A 27,275-nucleotide genomic window follows, 5' to 3' on the forward strand; every position below is an offset into this window, starting at 1 on the left:
TTAATACAGGGTGTATACGACCTTGTCGAAACCACTCTGATACACATCTCAGATCATAGCTGAGGTTGAGTAGGTGCGTGCACTGACAGCACATGCGAGGCAAGCGACGACACATCTAGGTTATAAAACCTAGCGAAAGTGCTGGGTGACGACCAGCCTGCCGCCATGCAAATGTCCTGAATAGACATGCCATTTGCCCAGGCCCATGAGGCCGCGAGTCCACGGGTTGAGTGGGCCCGAACCCCTATAGGACATTCCACGCCCTTAGAGCTGTAAGACAAAGCAATTGCGTCGACGATCCAGTGTGACAGCCTTTGCTTGGACACAGGCAATCCTTTTGTACGTCCACCAAAACATACAAATAGCTGCTCCGAGAGTCTGAACTGTCTAGAGCGCTCGATATAAATACGCACCGCGCGTACAGGGCACAGCAGGAGTGTATTAAGCGGCTCCGTCCCGGCCGGTGTTTCGGGGCGGAAAGCAGATAGTGTTATGACCTGCGCTTTAAATGGAGTCGAAAGCACTTTAGGCACATAACCTTTTCTAGGCTTCAAGGTGAGTCTGCAATCACCTGGTCCGAATTCAATACATGAGTCGTCAGTTGAAAGTGCCTGCAGGTCTCCAACTCGCTTAACAGAGACCAGCGCGAGCAGGAGCGCTGTCTTGAGAGAGAGCGCTCGCAAGCTCGCTGATTGTATGGGCTCGAACGGGGGTCCCGTGAGAGCGTCAAGCACAAGCGCCAAGTCCCAAGTGGGTAGAGTAGAAGGGCGAGGAGGGTTCAGCCTTCTTGCTCCTTTTAAAAATCGTATGATCAGGTCATTTCTGCCGATCGGGCGATTTTCGACGTGCGCGTGAAAGGCTGTTATAGCGGCCACATACACTTTCAATGTGGATGGCATACGACCACTATCAAATCGTTCTTGAAGGAAGGCAAGGATTATTGGTATTGGACAGCTGATTGGGTCTTCGCCCCGCGATACGCACCAACTTGAAAAAACTCTCCATTTATGTGCGTAAAGACGTCTCGTGGAAGGAGCCCTAGCCTCAGAGATAGTGTTCAACACCCGCTGAGGAAGTGCGTCTGTTACTGGCAAGTTCCGTCGAGCGGCCAGACATGAAGGCTCCATGACTTTGGATTTGGGTGCCAAATCGTTCCTTGTACTTGAGAGAGGTCTCTCTTCAGTGGGATAATCCATGGGGGGGGCTACCAGCATCTCCACCAGTTCTGGAAACCACGGCTGATTGGGCCATTTCGGTGCCACTAACAGAACAGATTCCTTTTCCTCTCTGATTTTGCAAAGCACGCGAGGCAGAAGCTTCACTGGAGGTAAGGCATACTTGCGTACTTTCGGCCAGCTGTGAGCTAGTGCATCCACTCCCAGGGGAGAGTGTGTCAGTGAATAAAACAGCGGGCAGTGAGTGTTCTCCACTGATGCGAAGAGATCCACCTCCGCCCTGCCGAATACACTCCAAATCATATTGACTGTCAGAGGGTGTAATCTCCACTCCCCGTGGATTATCCCGCCCCTCGACACTGCGCTCTCTGATTGGGCTAACACTAGCCAGTCATCGAGATAGTTCAGGATGCGCATTCCGCTCTGCTTCAGAGGAGAGAGAGCAGCATCCATGCATTTCGTAAACGTACGAGGGGCCAGACATAAGCCGAAGGGCAGGACCGTGAATTGGTACGCTATCCCTTCGAATGCAAATCTCAGGAAGCGCCTGTGTCGGGGGGCTACCTGAATGTGAAAATAAGCATCCTTTAAATCCACTGAGATAAACCAATCTCCCAGTCTGATATGTGAGAGGATTTGTCTCAGCGTAATCATTTTGAACGAGCGCTTTGAAAGCGCGCGATTCAGCGGCCTCAGGTCCAAAATTGGGCGGAGTCTGCCGTCTTTCTTTGGCACCAGAAAATAACGACTGTAGAAGCCGCTCTCGCGGTCTGTGAGAGGCACTGCCTCTACCGCGCGCTTTGCGAGAAGTTTGTGTATTTCCTCTTGCAGAACTGAGACATTCTGCTCCCGCACAGTGGACATTAACACACCGTTGAAACGGGGCGGTCTGCGAAAGAACTGAAGCGTGTAGCCGTTCTTTATTGATTTCATAACCCACTCTGATACCCCTGGCAGTCCTTGCCACACTTCTGTGAACTGTGACAGCGGGCGAGGCGGACTGCACACCGTGAAGGATAACTCGCCGTTGGGGGGCGGAGAGTTTAATACCACACGAGTGTGAGAGTGAGTGATGTGGGAGAGGGGAGTGAGAGGAGGAAAATTGCCCTGATATTGAGGTGATTTTTGTATTTTTTTTTACTTTATTGCACTGCACTGTGGAACAGTCAAAACACAAACATGACAATCGTTCTTGCCGCCCGCAACAGGCAGGGAGGCGTGGTGAACACACACAGCGGAGCGAGCAGACTTTCTGAGTGGCTCGTCTTCGGCGCTGAGTGCAGCTTTCCTCCTCCGAGAGACAGCATCAGGAATGCGGCTTTGATCCCGGAGCCGGTGGCCTGCGGTCTCTGTCAGGGAGCGTCCAGAAGAGCCGTCTTCTCTGAGTCTTTCAACTCGGTCAGAGTCAGCCACAGGTGACGATCCAGCACCACAAGATTACCCATATTGCGGCCGATCGCTCGAGCTGTCACCTTCGTCGCTCTGAGGGCCAGATCTGTGGCACGTCTGAGCTCTTTGAAGACTTCAGGGTCCGGGCCACCTTCATCCAGGGACTGAAGGAGCTTGGCCTGATACACCTGAAGTATCGCCATCACATGCATTGTTGAAGCTGCCTGGCCCGCCGCTGAAAAAGCTTTGCCAGTGAAGTTTGCGGTGGCTCGGCAAGGTTTAGATGGGAGAGACGCGTTGTTTCGCACCCTCCAGTTGTGGTGGGCAGCGACGGCTTCCTCCACAGGGGGGAGTTTAACATACCCCGCTCGATCAGCGCCGTCCACAGACGACAGAAGGGAGGATCCCGGATTGTGCACTCGACTAGTGAGCGGCGTTCCACGACTTCGCTATCTCGTGCACCTCCGGGAAAAAGGGGCCGGGCCTCCGCGGTGTCCTTCGGCCGCGATCCGACTGGAGGAACCACTCGTCCAGACGGCTTCTGGCCGGCTCGGTAGGAGGCGCCCACTCCAGACCGAGCTCATCAACTGCCTTGGTCAGGACGTGGAGGAGCTCAACATCACTCTGATGGAGGTCCCCAGCGTCACTGATGGGCGCAGCGTAATCCAGTGGGCTGTTGGACCACTCCTCTCTCGCAGACGCTGCCACCGAGATGGCATCATCCTCATCCTCCTCCGTGGCTCTGAAAGACACCACATCTTGCGCGCTGGGGGAGGGGCGGAGATTAGCGGCCATGAAGCGCACTGGAAGGGGACCTGCAGCAGGGGGATGAGGAGCGCGTGGGCACTGAGCCGGCGCGGTCTCGTCACCCGACCCGGACAGATCCAAGTATAGGTCTCTGCAGCAAAGTAATGGGAGTTACCAGATCGGGGCGTTTTTTGACCATGTTACTTGATTGGCTGACGTCATAGTGACGGTAGGTTTAGGGGTGGGGTTAGGTCAGGGGGATCATTTTGATTGCATGATTTAGAAACACCCAGCAGCTTGAAAATGCCTAGCAATTCAGAAACACCCACTTTTGCTCTGCAGAGACCTCAATCTCGACAGATCCGCGTCAGTAACTCGCGGCACCTTACTCCTTGGCTCAAAAGAGGCTGCAGAGGAAGAGCGCGGCAGAGCTAGATGGGCGAGTTCATCGCCTTGGACGATGGCCACACGGAGCCTGAGAGTCCGGAGACTCATATCTCCGCAGTGGGGGCAGTCCGACCCCCCAAGCGCCGCCTCTGCGTGGGCGCGACCCAGGCAGAAGACGCACGATTCGTGGCCATCAGAGGGTTCGATTGGCTCTACGTAGGAGAGGCAATCGCGAGAGGTCATCTTTATTCGTCCGAAGCTCACCGGAACACAGCAGGGGAAGAAAAGGCGTGTCCGCTGCAGAGTGTAGATCGCGGTGAGTAGAAGATTTCTTGATAGGCTTCTTGCTGAAGGAAAAAATTCTGAATGGATGACGTACAAGCACTGCCTTATATAGAGTGGGATCCCGCTCATATTTCGCGCACTTGAACGTCATTGGCCAGTTTTACTGGCGTGATTCAATAAGGCTTCAGTAGTATTCGAGGAAAAGGTATTTCCCATAGCAATGTAGAGTGACCGAATTGAAGGGGAACTCAAAATTCCTGTGTTTTGCGTTGTTTAAGGATGCTTAAATCGGCCAAACCGAGAAACCACAAGGAGCTTTTATCGTGTAAGAAAATGTGTTGCTCGTAAGAGGGGAAAAGTCAAGAAATTGACTGAAAAACACGAAAAAGTGGCTTGTAAAGCTGCGTCTGCGGTTGGGAGGAGCAAGTCGGATAATGCTCGTGTGTGCAAATGGTTAATATAATAAGATATAATAATATATTAAAATATTAATAAATATATAAATAGATTGGACTGCCACCTCTCGCGCATTCAGCGTGAGATGGTCAGAATTCACTCTAAACGCCACACGCAGACACGATGTAAATAAGATATTATTTGCAGTTGTAAGCTTCATATCACGGAACATCGTGAGAATTATAAATTGAAGTGAGTGACAGCTTTTTAGTGATTAACGTTATATATGAAAGCGCTATTTGCTCGCTTTCTAGGCTATAATCGATTCAGAATTTAAATAAGTTGTTTTAAGTGCTGCTAATAGGACCAACAGCCACATCCCAGATAGCAAAATACACTCGGGCCAGCTCCGGTTAGATTCTCGCCCTCCGGAGACTTATGCCGATATAGGGCATTTGTCGGCGATTTATAAAAACCTGTCGGCGAGTGAAAAATCGGGCTAAAATCGTGCAGTGTGAACTCGGCATTAGCGAGCAGAAACTGCCGCATCCGAGCCGGAATCGGCCCGACACTGAAGTGCACAGCGCGCCGGACGTGGCCGTTTAGCATTGAGTGAATTCTGACTCTCACGCTGAATGCGCGAGAGGTGGCGGTCCAATCTGTTTATATCTTTATTAATATTTTAATATATTGTTATATCTTATATTATATTAACCATTTGCACACACGAGCATTATCCGACTCGCTCCTCCCGACCGCAGACGCAGCTTTACAAGCCACTTTTTCGTGTTTTTCAGTCAGTTTCTTGACTTTCCCCCTCTTATGAACAACAAATTGTCGTACACAATAAAAGCTCCTTGTGGTTTCTCGGTTTTGCCGATTTGAGCATTCATAAACAATGCAAAACACAGGAATTTTGAGTTTCTGCTACTGATTCCTATGGAGAAAAATCACTTCCTGCCCTCCAGCTGCATTTTGCGCGTCATCAGTGACGTCATGTGCAAACAACCTATAGGGTAGGAAAAGTTGCACAAGCAACAGGGATGACCGCAAGCTTGAGAATACTGTCAAGCAAAGCTGATTCAAACACTTGGGAGAGCTTTACAAGAAGTGAACTGAAGCTGGAGTCAGTGCATCAAGAGTCACCACGCTCAGACGTCTTCAGGAAAAGGGCTACCAAGCCACTTCTGAACCAGGGACAACGTCAGAAGCATCTTACCTGGGCTGTGAAGAAAAAGAACTGGACTGTTGCTCAGTGGTCCAAAGTCCTCTTTTCAGATGAAAGTAAATTTTGCGTTTCATTTGGAAATCAAGGTCTGAAGGAAGACTGGAGAGGCACAGAATCTAAGCTGCTTGAAGTCCAGTGTGAAGTTTCTACAGTCAGTAATGATTTGGGGTGCCGTGACATCTGCTGGTGTTGGTCCATTGTGTTTTACCAAGTCCAAAGTCAATTGCAGCCATCTATCAGGAGATTTTAGAGCACTTTATGCTTCCATCTGCTGACAAGCTTTATGGAGACGCTGATTTCCTTTTCCAGCAGGACTTTAGCACCTGCCCACACTGCCAAAACCTCTTCCAAATGGTTTGCTGACTATGATATTACTGTGCTTGACTGGCCAGCCAACATGCCTGACCTGAACCCCACATATGGAATCTATGGGATATTTTCAAGAGAAAGATGAGAAACAGTCGAATACAGATGAGCTGAAGGCTCAATAGCACCTCAGCAGTGCCACAGGCTGATCGCTTCCATGCTACACCTCACTGATGCTGGAGTTTTTGTGCTAAAGGAGCCCCGACCAAGTATTGAGTGCGTAAGTGAATATACTTTAAAGAACTTGAACTTTTCTGTTTTGCAAATCCTTTTTTTTTTTTTGATTGATCTTAGGAAATATTCTCATATTTTGAGAAACAGGATTTTTGACTTTCATGAGCTGTAAGCTCTAATCATCAAAATTAAAACAAAAAACTTTTGAAATGTTTTACTTTACATGTAATGGATCTAGAAAATATGAAAGTTTCACTTTTTGAAATAAGTTACAGAAACCTTTTCACAATATTTTAATTTTTTTGAGATGCATATTTTGATTTCATTCCAGTCCTGAATCCTGAACAGAAGTTTTGTGAACTTAAATTCCAAGCAGGAATTTAAAAACATGTAAACCATTTTTTGTCAGTATGAGTTTTTAATAATAATACTAACAACAACAATACCTTAAGACCATCCTTGTAGCGAAACCCTTAATACACAGAACCAAATCCTCCTACACTCAGCTAGTCCTCCCACCACAGCTCTTCTGCAAAAAAGGGGATAGAGGGCCATCTCCAAACCTTCTTTTCTTTTGCAGATCATCTACCCCACCAGCCACAGCAGGCTTGTCATCAACCTGATGAGGATGTTCCTCCTCCATGATTTTGTTTTAATACATGCAAATTTGTGCATGAAAAGTATTTTAGGTTTAATTTATTTTTTTCCTTCTAATTGGGCAGGCCTACTGAACATACAGAGGCCTTGCGCATTACTGTTTGTTTTAGGTGCTATAGGTGCAAAACTGCATCGTACGAAACTTATCACTGATCAAAATTCATTAGTCGTGCCGAAAAGTCATTCAATGTAAAGGCAATAAACCACCTGTATTATTATATTTTAAAAAAGGTGCCGTAAAAGAAATCAGGTTGTGAAAATTAAGCTCCAAAACGCAAGACTTAGAAATGCAATCTCTATATTAATGTTGATGTTATGAATATTTGAAAACATTTATACAATTTTCAACAACAAAAATTGACTGATGACTCTAAAGTAACATCATGATATTTAATTCATGAATATAAATGCTTTTCTTGGGGTTTCCTGTGTTTTTTTACAATGGCTTACAGCATTTTTAAAATGATATTTTATAATAAAATAAAACCTTTTTCATTCTTTTAAAAAAACACAATAAAGAACAAACAAGTTTAAAGAAGTTTATATTTTAAAACAAAGCTGCTTCGGTACTTATTTTTAAAATGAAATTTTAATAAAAAATTACACCAAACTATGTTCCCAATAACTTTTCCACCAAGAATTTCAGCATTTCTTTACAATGTCCAGATAGTTGAACCTTTACTTTAATTCAGATATTGAAAGAAAGTTCATCGTGGAAGTGTAGTGTCTATGTTTGAAATGTAATTTAATGTATTCCTGAATAACTTAATAGATCCAGATTAAAAAAAATAAAAAATAAATTAAGTGTCACTTCAATTGAAACATACATCACAAAATTCTGGTCCACAATTGTCTTTTACTGATTATGCAATTAGCAAAACATTTAGTGTTAAGAATAAAGGAGAAGACTGGAGACTGCAGAGATAAATGAAGATTACAATAACAAAGGAAAATGTCTTTCCTACTGAAAAACAGAGATAGAAGGTCATAAAATACTTGCAGGACTTTGTCAACAGGCTGACATTCATCTGAAAGCATGATAAAAACAAATATTGTCTTACTTAAAACTAAGCATTCATGTTCTAATGCCATTATAAATACATTGTAAAACTGGGATATAAATGATATATCAGCTCTGCATGATCTAAAACTGCTCATGAAGCAGAAAAAGAAAATGGTTACCAGCTATGACATCTCACGAGCATGAATTACCTTAAGCATCTACCACAAAGAACTAAACAGAAAAAAAACGAACACTAAAAATATAAAAATCTATTGCATAATTAAACTATAAATCTGTTTTAACCTCTTTGAGACACAAACCATCATGAGAACACCACAGCATGATTTTAAATTCCCTTTTTTGCACAATCTCCATCATTACTTTCAATGGCTCTTTTACAATTCATCTGTGCTGTTCAAGAGAAAACTTAAAGTGATGTAAGCAAATAAGAAAGCAACACTCACAAACATCCATTGAGCCTATGAGTGCACACAACTTGCATAACCGCTACACAACAAAACTCAGAAGAGAAGACAGAAGAGAAAAAATAAATTGTTCAATCTTTCATTAAAAGTACATATTTGTAAAAATGGTTTCGTATATTGCATGGACTGCTGGTATTCTTTCTTAAGAAAATAGATTATTGTGCGACTGTAGCTACAATACACACGCTTTGGGTAGGGGCATAAAACACAATGGAGAGTTTTTAGGTAAATTTAGGGAATCCAGAGGGAGTGTGGGAGATTGTACGCATCAGCATCTGTGCGTTAGTTTGGGTTTCACATTAAGGCTCTTAACTCTTGTCTGGTTGATGCCACTGTTAAGTTACATTACGCTTGTCACACTGGGATGGATGGACTCCCTCTGGGCTCACTGGCGAGGGTGCAGGTCATCTAGTACATGTTTAAAACACTGGGGCTTATAGAGAATATTAGGGCTTGGAATAAAAGGAGACAAGTGGAGGCAGATTTCAGGGATCGGGTGGGCAGGCAGGGATCAAGGGGCAAGAGAGAGGGATGCAGCGTCCGGAATTGCTAAACACAGCAAAGCTCAGTTGACTTGGTCCAGAGCACGCAGGAGCTCCTCTCCCTGCAGCAGATGATGGCGGTCCTGCACAGGAGCGTTGACTTCGCAGTCGTAACGTGTTAGCTGAGGCAGCCCACTGCTGTTCTCGAAAGAACTGCACAACAGACGACTGGCCACATCTGCAGAATCAGAGGGGAAAAGACAGAAACTGAGTTACAGACAACTGTATATACGTACATGCTTAGGATAAAAATGCCAAATGATGTTGCCATCAGGTAAAAAGTACTAGAATATTTCTCTTTACACTTCACATTTAAATAACTGAGTTTTCTATGGGCTTCCTGCATTTCTAGCAATGGTTTGCATTTAAAAATTTATAAAATGCATGGTATAGTGGTGATGATGGTCTTGTCACTCACCAGAGGGCAGTATGAGAATGGTTTTGTTTCCTCCAAGCAAACTCGATCCTTTAACCTCTAAAACCTTTGCCCTCTTTCCAGGCTCTATAGCACTGTCCACACTCTGAAGCAAAGCACTCTGCAGGAAATTGGAGAGTGGACATTAGTCTTAGAGTTACATGGAAAACAAAGTTTCAAGAATCACTTCATATGTTTTTTTTTCCCATTTTTTTTTTTTTTTTTTTAAATTATTTATCAGCAAAAAAAAAGTATATTAAGTAATAAAAACAATTAAATAATTTATATGATAATTAAAAAAAAACAACGATATTAATCTGAACAATATTATTATTTTTTTAATTATAATTTTGACATTGTTGATTTATCTTTTTATATACATATAAAGTGGGGCAAAAAAGTATTTAGTCAGCCACCAATTGTGCAAGTTCTCCTACTTAAAAAGATGAGAGAGGCCTGTAATTTTCATCATAGGTATACCTCAGCTATGAGAGACAAAATAAGAAGAAAAAAAAATCCAGAAAATCACATTGTAGGATTTTTAAAGAATTTATTTGCAAATTATGGTGGAAAATAAGTATTTGGTCAATAACAAAATTTCATCTCAATACTTTGTCATATACCCTTTGTTGGCAATGACAGAGGTCAAATGTTTTCTGTAAGTCTTCACACACTGTTGCTGGTATTTTGGCCCATTCCTCCATGCAGATCTCCTCTAGAGCAGTAATGTTTTGGGGCTGTCGCTGGGCAACACGGACTTTCAACTCCCTCCAAAGATTTTCGATGGGGTTGAGATCTGGAGACTGGCTAGGCCACTCCAGGACCTTGAAATGCTTCTTACGAAGCCACTCCTTCGTTGTTTGGGATCATTGTCATGCTGAAAGACCCCAGCCACGTTTCATCTTCAATGCCCTTGCTGATGGAAGGAGGTTTTCACTCAAAATCTCACAATACATGGCCCCATTCATTCTTTCGTTTACACGGATGAGTCGTCCTGGTCCCTTTGCAGAAACACAGCCCCAAAGCATGATGTTTCCACCCCCATGCTTCACAGTAGGTATGGTGTTCTTTGGATGCAACTCGGCATTCTTTCTCCTCCAAACACGACAAGTTGAGTTTTTACCAAAAAGTTATATTTTGGTTTGAAGTGTCGTCCGCCGCAATTCAAAGACCAAGACGCAGTGCCAGAGTTTGATTCCAGAGTAGGTTTTATTTTTTAATGGCATAAAACCTGAAAACTCGTTTGCAAAGGAGTCCTCCCGAGAACTTGTCGTCTCTCGTATATATACTCAAAAAATTAACATAAGGGAGGGGGTCTCTATACATTGAACCCCACGTGTACCATCCTATATTTTACTAGTGTACATACTTCTATCTGTCCCATAGGAGAGAAGACCATCCTGACTTTGTTATGGTAAAGGGGAAAAAGCCCCCTCCTCACTCCTTCCAGATGTGCTTTGCCACGTACACACTTTGACAAAAAGGCCTTCAGAACATATTGGTAGATTCAATAGATACATTTTTGGCAAGATTCACCTTGATTAAGTCTAAATAATTCTGATTAATGTCAATAAAAATCTTCTACAGGTTTCATCTGACCATATGACATTCTCCCAATGCTCTCTAGCAAACTTCAGACGGGCCCGGACATGTACTGGCTTAAGCAGGGGGACACGTCTGGCACTGCAGGATTTGAGGCCTTTGTTACTTTGGTCCCAGCTCTCTGCAGGTCATTCACTAGGTCCCCCCGTGTGGTTCTGGACTTTTTGAGGTCGTGGACAGGTGTCTTTTATACTGATAACGAGTTCAAACAGATGCCATTAATACAGGTAACGAGTGGAGGACAGAGGAGCCTCTTAAAGAAGAAGTTACAGGTCTGTGAGAGCCAGAAATCTTGCTTGTTTGTAGGTGACCAAATACTTATTTTACAGAGGAATTTACCACTTAATTCTTTAAAAATCCTACAATGTGATTTTCTGGATTTTTTCTCTCTCATTTTGTCTCTCATAGTTGAGGCATACCTATGATAAAAATTACAGGCCTCTCTCATCTTTTTAAGTGGGAGAATTTGCACAATCGGTGGCTGACTAAATACTTTTTTGCCCCACTGTGTATATGTATATATATTATTTTTAAATATTATTTGTTTTTGTTTTTTTAAATATGAACATAAATTTGGTCATAGTTTATGCACTTTTACTTAATCTTTGCATAAAATCTATTTTCATACTGACCAGTCCAACAGCCTCAGAAAGTGATGTCACTTCCTCCAGCTTCCTCTTACGTTGGGCGTTCTGGATAGCTAACATCTTTGGAGACAGCTCTCTGGGAAATTGGAGCAACAAACACAAAATCAGATAATCTACTAGTAGTGACATCTAAAGGAAGTCCAAATCCCAGCTCTATGGTCATGATAGAACTGTTTTTGGCTCGATTCTAATCTACTTGCAGTTTAACACTGATCAGCTATCCGATCCCTCTGCTAAAGAATTGATCTGACTGAGATTGCCAGCAGGAAGTCATGCCAGTGAGAGCTTTACCTGTTGTTGATCTGATTGCTGCTCTGTGGGGTGGGGGACCGAGCAGGGGAAACGTCCCGAGTGCCGCTGAAAGGTGAGACTGGGGCATTGCAGACCTCCTGCAGCAGGTGCAGGGGCGAAGGGGCCCGAGATGACGGCTCCTGCTTCACTGTGCTGCTGGAGGAAGAGGCTGGAGACGCAGGGGAGGGTAAGGGCTGGAACAGGGAGCTCATGGCTGACACAGAGTGAGGGCCAGAGGGGATCGGATCCAGCGGAGAGGGGATGCGCAGCTGGAAGTCGTCATCCATGGGGATGTATGGAGCCAGCATCTCTAGGTCGAGATCCTCCATGGCCTAGAAGTCGCAGATATATGTCTTGTGAAGTTTATGCAATGCAATAATGACCACAGAGAGAGATATTTCAGATGTAGGGTTACCTGGGAGCTAAAAGGTGTCTTTGCCTCGGTATCAATAGCAAACAGTTTCTCAACCAGGTCCAGTTTGAATTCAGAACTGATGTCAGAGTCTACTTGGAAACAGTAGTCCATTGGGCTGTTGGGCTAAGAAAAAAGAAAGAAAAAAAACACACACACACTTGAACTAAGTCTTTGAGACACATGGAATCTCATTAACCATTAAAAAGCAGGGGTGGGAATCTTCAGGCACTTCACGATCCGATCCGATCCCGATTCTAGGAGTCACGATCCGATTCCAAAAAGATTCTTGATCTACATTTTTTCCCCCAATTAATTCTTCTGCTGTGCAAATACATCTTTAATAGTCAATAATCAATAGTACTGCATTCCAAACGGCATAAATGAAAGCATATCTAAAGTAAAACACGGCGGGTGGAAGCACACCCTGTCAAGCAATGCGCACGTCTCTCAGCGCAATTTCTGTGCAATGAAGCCCGCCGTGTCTCTAGTGCGCAACACGTGCCATATGCGGGGAAAAAAATCACTGAAGAGAGAATCGCGATGCATCGGAGAATCAAATTTTTTCTCCCACCCCTATTAAAAGGAGCAATCCTTTTAAAATGACTTAGAATAGCAGTTTTTAAAAAAAGCAAGCGTTTGAGTTTTTACCCCTGAGGAGCCCAGTCCAGATGTGGAAGGTGTGTTTGTGGAGTCTGGACCAAGATCAGAGGCAGAGCTGAAAGGGAAGTCCTCCGCTCCGGTCTCTAGGTTGGTCAGAACTGGGGTGGAGTCGCTGGGTGTCAGAGGAGACAGACTGATGGGGAGCTTCTCGCTGCTGGAGGGCAGCATGACATCATTGTAGAGAGGCACCTCCTTTAGCAGCTGCATGTCAGAATCTGGAGGAAATTAAATACTGTTAAATTATTATTGGTATTGTTTGTATATTTATCAGTTTTATTTTTAAAACTAAGATTATGAATCCATATTTCTCCGTCTCAGAGGATTAGTGAATGCCTTGAATATGTTTTAAGTCTACATAATATTACAAAGTTGCAGAGGGATTGCATTATTATATTAAGGAACTCTCAAAAGTTTTGGGGCCAGTAAGAATTTCTTTTTTGAGGAGTGGGGGGGGGGACCATTTAACACTTTTAATTAGCAAGGGTGCATTATATTGATCAAAAGTGACAGTAAAACTTTTACATTGTTACTAAAGATTTCTATTACTTACTATTCAAAGAATCCTAAATTCAAATAATTTCTGAAGGATCGTGTGACACCGAAGACTGGAGCAACAGCTTCTGAAAATTCAGCTTTGCTACCACAGAAATAAATTACATTTTGAAATATATTAAAATATAAAGTAATTCTAAATTGAAACAATATTTCGCAACATTACTGATTTTACTGTATTTTTTAATAAATACATGCAGCCTTGGTGAGCATAAGAGACTTTTTTTTGATAAACATTACAAAAATCTTACCAACCCCAAACTTTTGAACGGAAGTGTATGAGCTGTCAAGTCGCTAGCAGACGTTCTTCTTCAGCTCCGGGTTGCCTTAATATTACTGGTGGGCTGCACAACGAGCCACAGCTATTGAACTTTGCGGCTGTTAAAAATGTCATTTTATTTTGACAATTACACTTTTTCACCACTAAAAATGAACACTGTGGAGGGGAAGCGTTCATGTAAGTAGCAGGAATATCATCTATGATTAAACAAGATGAGAATAATGAGAATGAGAATAAATAATATGCTCTTTGCTCATGTCACCTTGGACTGTCAGCTCTCATTTCTCATTTCATTAGCTGCAAGTCACAGTCAAAGTGAGCAAATCATAATCTGTTCCATTTAGGCATGTAACCATCCTTTAGGAAGCACCTGAGTTGTTGAAGTCCAGAGAGATGATGGTGTCTCCTGCAGCAGGTGCCAACACAGTGAGAGCCTCAGGCTCCTCTTTCAGTTTCTCATACAGGTCAGGGCTCTTCATGGGACACTTGAGGCTTTCTGGCTTGAAGAGTTTGAGTATGTCCACCTCAGAGGCCTCATCTTCCATCTCCTGGTTCTCTTTCTCCTCAGCCTTGGGCTCGGTCACGGTCTGCTGCAAGGACAGGACAATGTCCCCCTCCACAATGCCACTGGACGGGACAGAATTAAAGAAGTTGAATTATGATCACAGACACTTTTGTATACACACTAAAGCACTTTTCACAACATTTTGCTTCTATAAATCCACTGGTCTGCTGAAGATCCGTAACCTGGACCCGTACCTGAGAACGTAGTTGACGCACACAATGCACTGTGGCTGAGAATTCTTGGGGTTGTAGATAACGGTGGCCTGAGTCTCCACCCACACAAAACCACCTTTCTTAGCCAGCATGCGGTACTGGCCTGTGGTGGCCTGGCCCTTTGCAAACACTGGGAAAAATAACACACTCCAATCAGAAGTATTCAACACGACATCTTTTGTAACAGTTTTGCATGTTAAAGTGAAACCTTTATCATGATAAAGCATGCATTCTGTCCAGGTACTCACAGTTGTGATGTGTCTTGGTAAGGTGATCTGAATCCAGGGCATGATAGTATTCATACACAGACCTGTTCAGCAGGTCATCTGGCTCATATCCCATCAGCTCTGTGATCCTTTAGAAAAAGAGTCAGTGGATTGAGTTTGCAATTAAGTAATCACTGTTTGTGATTTTTTTCCCCTTTTATTTTTATTATTTTAATTTTAGTTTAAGGTTTTACTAATTCCGTTGTCTGTTTTTGCCATTTTTATTAACTAAGTATTGTAGTATGTACATACAACATACATGTACAACAAGGCAGTAAAAAAAAAATTCCATCAACCTTATCTACATCTCCAGCGAAGCCGAAACTGAGGCACTGTTACACTTTCAGCAAAGGCTTAAAAATACTAATGGCTTCTGCCACTAGGTGGAGTTAATAACATTTGTAAAAGTACAGACCACAGGCTTTTGTGCTTTGGCCTACTAGACTCGTTCTGCAGCATTGCTTTTGTCAACAACTGGTCGGCATGCATAGTATTCATTGCTAGGCACAGATACCATCAAGGCAAACCCAAATATATAAAACAAAACAAAACAAAATAGGGAAATAAAGTAGGGCAGGCCAAACCATTTACACTTCAACAAAATAAAAGGAAGAAAGAAAGAAAAGGAACTGTGTGCCAACCTATTTACATAATCTGGGGGAAATTGTTTTTGTCCTGTTTGGTGTATGCATGCTATTTTTAACATTAAAGCAGGAATGGTCATTTGTAATTTTAATGTGCAAGGCTTCCGGTTTCATTCATTATCAGTTATTCTCATTTTTAAGTTACATTTTAAAAAGTGTTCTGCTGCTTTGTACTGCAAACTTGTATTTTTGATGTTATTTTAATCTATTATCATAAACACACTGGGTTATAGCACAAATAGTTTAATCTTTTATTTATTTACCTGTAGCAGTTAATGAATTGGAAGTCTTGCACATCACAGGAAATAGCTTTCTTGTACTTTGCAAAATAAGGTGGATATGAGGGCATTACATCTTCTTGCTAACCTTTCATCACAGTACGAAAACTTCATGTCCAGAGTGTGGCGGCTAAGGAAGGTCTTGCTGTCCAGAGGCACCTCGATGTTTGAGGGATGAGGAATGGGCTCACAGATGAGCACAAGGTAGGTCAGAGGAGGCTCTTTAAAGCCAGAGTCTCCCGAACACTCACCGCGCTCCAGCACACGCACATGACCTGCGCAGTGAAGAACCTTTGGCAGGAGAGAGAAGGGGGAAACGTCTGTTCAAAGTCTTTGTATTGCAGGTATGTCATAAAAAACTACTATACGGATGCTCTGGGCTCAATAAGACTCAAGCCAGTTTATTTCATTCTTCCTTGTAAAATTTCCTGTATACATGCAATGTCACCAACTAGGGCTGGGCGATATGAGCAAAAATTCATATCTCGGTATTTTTTGGTTAATGTATGGTATACGGTATATTAGGGCTGTGCGATATGACGATATATATCGGATGGACGAAATAAAAAGTATATCGTTTCATATTATGTTCTATCGTTTATTTCGTGGTGTCGCAAAATACATTGTTTACGGTAATACTTTTTAATCATTTGGATGACTGAGATCTTTACACACCACCACGGAGCGTGAAGGGGAGACAGAACCAGGTGGAGAACGACCAGAACAAAGCGAGGAGCTCGTTCCTAAACATCTGTAGCATGGACACGTGTTTTTAAGCACTGCAGTTTTAAAACAACCGATTTTAAGCCATTGAAACAAACAACAGAGCTATGCTAACAGAGCTTTATTGTAGTTTTTTGTCCTATTGCTTGCTATTAGTTTCTTATACTTATTTCATCACTGCCTGTTTATTTATTTTCAGTGTTTATTTATTTTTTTAGGCTTGTATTAGTTTGATATTGACATCGGTGACAAGGATTATGAAAATTCTATGGTATCAAAGATTTTAATAACATAAAAACCTTTTTAAAAGAAAAAAATGTGATATAAATTAGTCATATCGTGATATAAGATTTTGGTCATATCGCCCACCCCTACAGTATATATCTCGGTATTTTGTATATAGTTTATATTTGGATTAAACAAATAAAGTGAATGTACAGGTGGTGGTCATATAATTAGAATATCATCAAAAAGTTGATTTATTTCACTAATTCCATTCAAAAAGTGAAACCTGTATATTGTATTCATTCATTACACACAGACTGATATATTTCAAATGTTTATTTCTTTTAATTTTGATGATTAGAGCTTACAGCTCATGAAAGTCAAAAATCAGTATCTCAAAATATTAGAATATTTACATTTGAGTTTGAATAAATGGCCATCCCTACAGTACAAATTCTGGGTATCTCTTGTTCTTTGAAACCACAATAATGGAGAAGACTGCTGACTTGGCAATGATCCAGAAGACGAACATTGACACCCTCCACAAAGAGGGTAAGTCACAGAAGGTCATTACTGAAAGGTGTGGCTGTTTACAGAGTGCTGTATCAAAGCACATTAAATGCAAAGTTGACTGGAAGGAAGAATTTGGGTAGGAAAAGGTGCACAAGCAACAGGGATGACCGCAAGCTTGAGAATACAGAATACAGAATGAAGTTTCCACAGTCAGTGATGATTTGGGCTGCCATGTCATCTGCTGGTGTTGGTCCACTGTGTTTTCTGATGTCCACAGTCAACGCAGCCATCTACCAGGAAATTTTAGAGCACTTCATGCTTCCTTCTGTTGACAAGCTTTATGGAGATGCTGATTTCATTTTCCAGCAGGACTTGGCACCTGCCCACACTGCCAAAGGTACCAAAAGCTGGTTCAATGACCATAGTGTTACTGTGCTTGATTGGCCAGCAGACTCGCCTGACCTGAACCCCATAGAGAATCTTATTGTCAAGAGGAAGATGAGAGACACCAGACCCAACAATGCAGAAGAGCTGAAGGCCACTATCAGAGCAACCTGGGCTCTCATAACACCTGAGCAGTGCCACAGACTGATCGACTCCATGCCACGCCGGATTGCTGCAGTAATTCAGGCAAAAGGAGCCCCAACTAAGTATTGAGTGCTGTACATGCTCATACTTTTCATTTTCATACTTTTCAGTTAGCCAAGATTTCTAAAAATCCTTTCTTTGTATTGGTCTTAAGTAATATTCTAATATTTTGAGATACTGATTTTTGACTTTCATGAGCTGTAAGCTCTAATCATCAAAATTAAAAGAAATAAACATTTGAAATATATCAGTCTGTGTGTAATGAATGAATATAATATACAAGTTTCACTTTTTGAATGGAATTAGTGAAATAAATCAACTTTTTGATGATATTCTAATTATATGACCAGCACCTGTAAGCATGAAGGCATATATTATGTGCAAAAAGGGTTAAAATCACATTACATTCTAACATTGTAACTAATGCTTTTAAAGCAGAAGTTAAATTTACTAAACTAAAAATGAAAATAATAAAAAAGCACAGACCAATTGAGTAAAAAGGCTATTTTGATTACCCCATTACACTTTACAATTAGTGCTATCATACAAATACACTTACTTGTAGGTTTAAAATTCTACATACGTCACATTTATTGTCCAAATACAAATATTTCAGCAAAATGTATATTTTAGTCAGAGTTATTGCGCTATGTTTGGTTTGCATCCGCGAGGGAGCGCTCGTTCTAAATGAAGGCTGTGAAGTTTAGAAGCGAATGGAAATATTTCCATGGTTTTCTAACATTTACCGACGGAGAATATACCTGTGAAATGTAAGTTATGCATTAAGGAAAACAGCACGTCTCAAACACATTAAACGGCACGTCTCTGTCAGCAGCACACGCAGAGCATCTGACAGGCCGAGCGCGAGCCGCTTTAAACTGAAACTATAAACTATAGACTATATCTTACGAGTTTTTTTTAAAAGCCCTTCATATAAAGCTTGTCACATGTTTAGAACAAATTGTATTATGCACTTTCTCCGCAGCAGTAGGGAGCTGTGTCCTCCCTAGAATATTTTCAGATGCGCTCGTATCAAACTATTGTATATCGATATTAACGGTATTGCTTCATACCGTATCGCTAATAAAGAATATATCGATATATCATACAAACTCGATATACCGCCCAGCCCCATCACCAACATGAAAAAACATTCAAAACAATGTCATCCTTCTAAAACAAAGAGCTAAAAATATACCAGAAAAAGGTAATGGTAGGGGAAAATTAGCCCCTTTCGCACCGCTTTAGTTCCAGAACTAAAAGTACAGTACTAAAGTACTGGGACGATTTTGCGCGAACTATTTCCCAGTACCATTTAAAGGGTTGCATTCGCACCGACAGTGGGTACTAAGAAGTGACGTAAGCCGGTCGACAGCGACATCATTTGTGCGCGGTGTTCAACAACGAAAACAAAGAAGAACAACGTTAACAACAGGAGGATGGAGGACGCTGTGATCGGAGCTGTGTTTTTGTTGTGTCTTGCGGGGTTCACAATAATGGACATGGAATGAGTTCAAAATGTTCAAAAGTGCCTGCACTTCAGCGTCCGTCCATCTATCGCTGTTCTCCATTCTTGCGAAATATAAGTTGATGCGATGTTTACACAGTATGTGTTTACACGGCGCTTTAAATCATGGCAGGTGAGGGCGTTTTCGTACGCGTTTAGCCAATCAGCGTACACTTACGTCCTATGGAACTGTTTTAGACCCTACTCTAAAGTAGGAGCTAATTTAGTTCCTCCAAACGGAGTTCCGGGAACTAAAACAGTTCCTAGTTCCCGCGGTGCGAACACGCCAAAAAGTGGGTAGTTCCACATTTAGTTCGGGTACTATGAAAAGGTTCCTGCGGTGCGAAAGGGCCTATTATGTACAGGCTGCGGATACCGAAAGATTAGTGATAGTCTGAGAAAACTTTGTTAGCATTCAGACAGCATCTCACCTTCCATGTAGCAGACTTGATATTGACAGTGCGCCCTCTGCTAGTGAGTGTGCACTTCATACGCAGGAAGAAGCTGCGCTCTGTGTTTTGTTCCTTGGTCTTTTTGGATCCTAAACATGGACAAAAAATTCAGTTAATGCATTCATTATTGATGGCTGGTATGTTTTTTTGCAGAAAAATGTTGCAGTATAGCTTGTGTGAATTACCTGTCCTGTGGACCAGCATCTCTCTCAGCTCCTCATGGTCACATGGGTGTGAAAATTCAAAGATGCTGTGACCAGTCAGATCAAACTAAAAGAAAAGATGGTAGAGATAGTCAGCTACAACTTAAGCTTTAAATCTAAACAGCAAAGAACAAAACACAAACATTTAGCTACCTGTGTGAGGCCCATGCTCTTGCTGACATTCTCAGAGAGATAAACCATGTCTCCATCTTCAGACAGGACCATGAGGAAACCCTCCAGTGCCTTCAGATAAAAGCTGTTCAGCTGACTCTCCAGCTCATTCTCCTTATCCGAGTCATCTGCAAAGCCAAACAACATCTTTTAGCAATCTATTAAGCATATGGTCATAGCAGCACATTAAGCCTCCTTCACACTGTCAGAAAATATCTTGAGAGTTACAACTTGTCACTAGGCCAGTACATATTACTACCTAAAAAGTGCATACTAGTATTATTACTAGTTACTATTATTACAGTATTATTACCCTGCAAACAGGGCTGCTCCAAGACACTGAAAATATTGGATCATAAGCTGCTTGCATGTAAACGAAGACTTACTTAATTAACTTGCAGCCTTTGCAACTTGATAATCATACTAAGCCATTGCAATTTTAAGTTAATCATGCAGTCCTAGTACATACAAGTCTATAAAAAGTAGGCTACATTTTAGTACAAATATGCACCCTTTGAGGATTCTGCCTCAGTGACAGTGCAGATTGTACATTTTTGCCTCTGTTCATCAGCTCAGTGTTTACAATATTTGTTTACAATATCGAATGGTGTTTACAATATCTACTGGTAGCAATGTTTTGATTCCCATTTGAATGCTGTGTAACTATTTTACGCATGTAGATGCAAATATTCAAGTCTGTGTACTGACCAGAGCTGAGCAGCTTCCTCATGCGCAGGTAGCTGATGGTCAGCCTCATGATGGAGGCTTTGTCCAGGTGGGAGGTGACATTGTGTGGCAGGGGGAGCTGGTGTGCTAACTCGTAGAACACCTCGGACTCCTTTCCCCTGCGAGATCGCGCTGCATCCCTGGACTTCTCCTTCCTGCGCTCCGAGCTCACCCTGAAAAGATAAGGAAAGACAGTGTTTTGTTAGTTTGGCTAGGTGTTTGACAAGAGAGACCTCCTGTGCTAGTGCTTGAGGGCAGCAACAAGGTCAACTAATTTTAAATCTCTCATTTGAATGGCGTCAAAACTTGCAACGTCAGAGGCCAGAAAGATAGTTTCAATCTGACTGGCTGGTAAAAGGGGTGTGGACATGCTGTGACAGACTCGGTTACAACCCTTGGAACCCAGCCAACGGTGATAAATGTTGTGGTGTTAGACAGTTTTCAGATTTCCTAACATAAAACTTTTTATCTGCACACTACAAGGAACAAACGTTTGCACACAGACAAGCCATAAAGTAACTGCATGGTCTTACAAACAAGCAAAGTCAGGATCTGGTCAATAAACAGCTCTTGGCCAGAAAGAACCTCTTTCCTGACAAATAGGTCATCATGAAAAAGCTTTTTGCTAAAATGAGTCTCCATCTCATCATAATTTCTAAAGCAGCCTATTACCCTTGGGACCTCTGCCTATTCTGTCACTGCCAAGACCAACTCCCACACATTTAACAAATGTTTCAGTTCACTGCAATAATGGAGGTCTCTGAAAACAAGCAAAGCTACTGGCAAAAGAGAGCAACAAAGTAATGCACACTCTGTAACAAAAGCCACCACCTTCAGGTGTTCATTAATGGTTTACCAATGTAGAGAACTGTTCATTGTTAACAAAAGCTGACACTTCAGGCAAATGGATTAAAATCCTGATAAACTTCTCTTTTTTTAATTCTAGGATTTCACAGAAAACTATCTTGAAGTGGCTTTAAGCAGAAAGTTAAAAACCTCAGATATCCTCAGAAGCTAATTCAACAAAAACCCACAACTTTTATCTGTTTATATCAGGTCAGCTGACAAAAGATGTTAAGCCTCAAACAAGCTTGAAATCGGATATGGAAACAACATTAAGGAACTGGATTTAGCCAACGTTTGCAATAACAGCACAAACGTCAATGTCTGAAAAACAGCAGACCGTGTGGAGTGAGTCAATGATGTTCTTCTGTCTAATTCGATCAGAAGCATCTGAGAATTAATGTTCTTAGCTTTCTGCTTAAAAAGACCACATTGACCTTCAAAGACCACATTGCAAAGACTGCTCAATCTTGCAGGTTTGAATTACACAACATAAGAAAGATCACACCTTTTCTAACAGAGCGTCCTTCTCAACATCTTGTCCAGGCCCTTGTCATTTCTAGGCTGGACAACTGCAACGCTCTTCTGGCTGGACTTTCATCAAGCACAATCAAACCTCTACAAATGATTCAGTATGCAGTGGCACAACTGGTCTTGAACGAGCCCAAAAGAGCCCATGTTACATCTCTCTTTATCTCCTTGCACTGGCTAACGGTTGCAGCTCGCATCAAGTTCAAGACATTGATGTTTGCATATAGAACAGCCACAGGCTCAGCACCCGCCTTCTTCCACTCACTATGACGAATTACGAATATACATCCCCTCCAGAAGTCTGAGATCCGCTAGTGAGTGACGCCTCGTGGTACCATCACAGAGAGGCTCAAAATCACTCTCCAGAACATTCTCATTCACCGTTCCTGGCTGGTGGAATGATCTTCTCACCCCTATCCGGAATGCTGAATCCCTGACAATTTTCAAGCAACAGCTGAAAACCCATCTCTTTCGACACTGCTTGACTTCATCCAAAGTTTAAAAAAAAACTTTGTCTTTCTCTTTATTTATGCCTTCCCTTTCTAGCTTGTACTTATTTGAACAATGCCTGAGACTTGGTATTATGAGCACTTCCTCCGCTTGTTTGCCTCTTTAAGATGAATCGCTTTATGTATTCCCCAATTGTAAGTCGCTTTGGATAAAAGCGTCTGCAAAATTACTAAATGTAAAGTTGCACTGGACAGTTACATTGCAGCAATATGAAATTTCCTAATGCATTGTGAGCAGCCGGAGGTCAAGATCCATCAGAGCTTCATTGTAGTGTTAGTTCATCTGCATGTATTGTCATCAACAGGGGCAAAATAACTCCTTTCCATTTTCAATTGTAAACCATTAATGGCTAAGCAACTAATTATACTCTCAACACCACTCGTCTCAAACCATTTATATGGTTAATGCTTTCACTGTATAGAAACTTTGCCGCTTTTCTCAAAGCTAAAACGGTGGCATTTTTCTGGCATACATACAACTATAATGTCATCGGGATGATATTTTATTTCTCTTTTCTTTATTTACATATGTGTCCTTGAGGTGATATAAAAGTTATAAAAAGCAGTCAGATTGTTACTTTTATTTCATGCTAGTTGGTTTACGTTACTGGTTATGTATTTTACTGCAATAAACAGCAGTGTGTCATTTTTCTTTTTCTATACTAAAACACATTAGGAAAAGCAGTTAAATACATTTATTTTATAATAAGCTTTTTAAAAATTCCGAAAATCAAACTGAATTGTTTATTGAACTGTTCTGAATTTGCATGTGGTGATTCTGAAGTGATGCAGATGCCTATACATACATTTTGCCCTTTATAATTTAAATGACCAATGAGATCTCAATGCAACTGGCAATGAATCTACATATTCCCCATCTAGTAGCTCCAAGGTCAAAGCAGCAATGAGAAACAATGAGCAGGCATTGCGTCAACCGTCAAAGCCACGCAACACAAAGAAGGGAAAACGGTTAAGACAGCCTAGTGCCCTAGCAGGAAAAAACAGCACGGCGTCCTATCTGCTCCCATCCTCCCTATCAAAGTATTTTCTGAAGCAAAGCGGAAATGATTTGGCCAGAAAGAGAGGAAAACCCTTGTGCACAGGGGATGTTAACACACGCATTTCATTTCATGTAGTTTTCAGCCTGTTTGTGTCTGTGCGTGCCGGTACATTGTCGTCTTATGTAAGCTCCATATATGGGCTGCTCAATATTATATATGTCTACATTTACATTACTGACTCTATTCAGGGCCCCTTTAGCAAATGGGAGCTTTTTACTGAACTGCAAATGCTTACGTATGAGGTTGCATTGTATGGTTTCAAAACGCAATGAGAAGACAAAATGCAAGAGCTTTCTTTGAAGTGGATGTGCCTCATTATGATAACAAAATGGCTAATAAAGTAAGCTGATAATCTTACCCAGACGTCATGTTCTGATACAGTAGGCTATCTGTTATGCAAATCCAATTTGCTGTATTCTCTCGGTCCATTTGCCAAAGCAATCACCAGTTTCTCATGTCTACATTTACTGGCATTACTTAGTCACCTATTTGATTTTAATTTTTCAACTCTGTGATATAATAATCCATGCCTGTCCATTTCAAACCAATTTCTAGTAACATATAGCAAGGCTGGGCAGTAGGGATTGTCAACTAACTGAAAATTGTTAGTGCATGTCTATAGTAAATTTGTGAGGTCATTAATTTATCTACATTTATTCTTATATAGATATGTTAGTGACAATTATAGAGGTGGTGCATTTCATATTTTAAATTATTTTTCTCTCGCTGTTTTTGAACATCTAACCACAAATGTTGCATTTTAAGACAGCATCACTAGCTACAAAATAGTCCAACTTTTAAAAACACCTGTTCTGTGCTGTTTTAAAAACATGTTCTGTTCCATACACTTAAATGCAAGAAAGTATTTAACATGAAAATAAATACATCTGATTGGGGTGAGGTGAAGCCAAAACCAAGCAAACCCCTGGTTATTCGATATGGAAGATATATAGTTTTGCATGCGCTGACTGCTCGATATGCATATGATAAATAAAGCTCAAAGGCAAAATGTAGCGAAATCTCTAATGGTTGACATTTATATCCAAGTTAATACGTTTGCACATTAGTTACACAATAATATTTTTCCAGCTAATTTCGATAATAATTACAGTCAAACATTATGATATACTGCTATATTGGTTATTCAGGAGCATACTCGCACTATGATATAAGATTTGTCATACTGCCTAATTCTTCCACCCAGGAAGGCTTTTGAGCTTCTAAAGAATTACCTGCTTGAATATTGATAACTAAATAATATTGATAACTAAAATCGATACAGGTCTAAAAGGTGGCCTGTTTTACAACATGATTCCCAATTGGATTCATATAGATCACATGCAAGACCTTGAAACAAAATGACAGAATCAATAGACCTCCTTTTGACCCAAGGCTTATGAAAACACCTCTAAAGAGGAAAACATAACAAGAGGGCCACATTTAATATAAACTGATAAAGGTCTTGCCACAAGACTGGGCAGGAAGTTGCGTTGACGTCAATGCTTAGAGTGATTAAGATTCCAGAGAAGAGATGCAAAAAGCATGTAGCAGCTTGAACTTGGATGCCAACCAAAACAATGTCAGAGGAAAATATTACCACTGAAAACAAGGTATTATTCACTTTAAACAAGATATAAACTAAAGGCCTATCACACAGTATTGTTATAACTACAAATAAAAAATGAGATCATCTTCAAAATCTAGGTGTGATTTTTTTTTTTTTTTATGGTTGAGGGTCAAACTGACCTTGGATTCAATTCACCAAAGAGCACATTAAAAAATCAGTTAAAACAGCAATACTTTAACATGAATATTTCTCATTACAAAAAAAGTGAACTTTTAAACTTTAAAAGTACTTCTTCTGCGTGCTTTCCTGAAGCTCAAACAGTAGAAATGAACAAGCAAAAACTAATAAAAATGTCCACTTTCAAATGTACGTTTCTTTGGATAAAGGTGTCTACCAAATGCATAAATGTAAATACCATCAGAGGGTAGTTAAGAAACTATGAAATATGTATCCAAAAAGTCTTTATTTCGTCTTTGTAGCTGATTGTAACAATGAAATACGCCTGGCAATTTGACCTGCAAACACCATAATTGTAATAGTTGTAATAATTGAAATATCCTAACCCCAAATGAGAACTCTCAAATTTTCGAGAAAAACATGATAGGTTAACCAGCGATTCCAACAACTTTAAAAAACGAAATGTGCTGAATTGACCTGTAACTTCCATATAAATGGTGACACACTGGATCTTAGCTTATCTACAATGCCAGTGCCATCCTTCTTGTAAATTCACCAGTACCGAAAAACCAAGCAACATTTTCCAGTCTTAGCAATACCAACACTTATTTCCATCTCAGCTCATCTGAGCCCACACTGATGACAGGTCTGACAAAGAATAAGACACTGTCAGCAAAATCCAAGGACGAATTCCTGCTTCCAGTCCTTTATCCACAAATATGCCAGACTGGCTGGCTGAACATGGGCAATGAGTTAATGTAAATTGTGGGGTCAAGTGGTCTGAGGGGTAAAGAAGGCATCCATCACATGACTAGCTCCTGGCTCTTTTTATCTTAGAAAATAAACTGCATAAAACATTCAGAGCTGAATACAGTACAAAATACCAGAACACAAAGTACACAATTAGTATGCACTGAGCAAAAATTATACCATTTACTTTCTCCTCTACTGTAATAGACGTACAGCTGTCTGATCATAACCCTATAGGAAAAAGCTTTTATGTTTAATATAAGCATTCGACATTCATGCTCACATATGTCTGTGCCTATATAAGCAACGTGTTTACACATTCTCATGAGAGCTGAATTATGTCTATGCTATTATAAACTGTTTATAGCCGTTTAAGCAATATATCAGTGTAAGTTGAAGTGACCATGCAGATAGCTTTTTTTTGCTTCCTTCCACAGACAGACATTAGCCACTCTGTTACCTCAAAAAAAAGAAGACAAATAATATGTTATAAAAGCAACAAATATGAGTCTTTAAATTGTTTAGATTACATTTAATGGTTGTTTAGAGACAAATAGCCGGCATGAGCGCTTTAAACTTGCTCTTAGTTATTTGGTTAACTTATCTATACAGCACAAAATGGCGACATGTTCTGTGTGACGGGGGAGGAATATCTTTTGGCCTGTTTACTATCCAAAACACAACAAATTCCGCTCAGCAGACCACCTTCTTTGACATAGACACGGGGATCCCTACCTTTTCTTTTCAGTGACAACTCCAGTATCCATTCCTGGGTGAAACCACTCAGAATGTGTTAGGTTTTTTCAAACCGCGAGGCCAGAAAAATCAAGGACGTGGCCACCTTTCGCCAACAAATAAAAATGTGTTTACGAAAGAAAACTAGCAGACGCGGTAAAACGATCCGATACCAGTCCGGTGTTGTGTGTTGAAAACGTCTGAATGGTAGAGATGAACCCTCCGGTTCGCTGAAGGTCAAATCATTTGTCCAGCACCGGTCTGTGCAGCTTGCAGTCGGTACAAAGAGTTAACCGAGACTGCGCTCCGCTCCACTACTCTCTCTGTGGCCCG

The 27,275-nt window shown here is 41.2% G+C and overlaps 1 protein-coding gene across 1 annotated transcript; it reads right to left on the minus strand.

The window, feature by feature from the left end:
* Nucleotides 1-7,329: 7,329 nt before the first annotated feature.
* hif1ab (hypoxia inducible factor 1 subunit alpha b) lies at nt 7,330-27,275 on the minus strand. The gene is made up of 15 exons (XM_058755285.1): nt 26,943-27,275; nt 20,752-20,942; nt 20,026-20,171; nt 19,855-19,939; nt 19,649-19,758; nt 15,750-15,952; nt 14,722-14,828; nt 14,456-14,603; nt 14,067-14,323; nt 12,853-13,079; nt 12,205-12,327; nt 11,790-12,121; nt 11,484-11,574; nt 9,253-9,370; nt 7,330-9,012 (listed from the first exon to the last, which is right to left on the minus strand). The coding sequence occupies exons 1-15, from the start codon at nt 26,972-26,974 to the stop codon at nt 8,858-8,860; spliced, it is 2,325 nt and encodes a 774-aa protein (XP_058611268.1). The 5' UTR covers nt 26,975-27,275; the 3' UTR covers nt 7,330-8,857.

Source organism: Onychostoma macrolepis, chromosome 20 (assembly GCF_012432095.1).
Source record: "Onychostoma macrolepis isolate SWU-2019 chromosome 20, ASM1243209v1, whole genome shotgun sequence".
Classification (NCBI taxonomy): domain Eukaryota; kingdom Metazoa; phylum Chordata; class Actinopteri; order Cypriniformes; family Cyprinidae; genus Onychostoma; species Onychostoma macrolepis.

Excerpts from the sequence above, each read along its gene's own strand:
- hif1ab (XM_058755285.1), bottom strand. The coding sequence starts at position 26,974 with ATGGATACTGGAGTTGTCACTGAAAAGAAAAG. Across the intron at positions 13,080-14,066 it reads TCTGGACTTCAACAACTCAG|ATTCTGACATGCAGCTGCTA; the intron begins GTGCTTCCTAAA and ends AATTTCCTCCAG. Across the intron at positions 9,371-11,483 it reads TTTCTGAGGCTGTTGGACTG|AGTGCTTTGCTTCAGAGTGT; the intron begins GTCAGTATGAAA and ends AATTTCCTGCAG.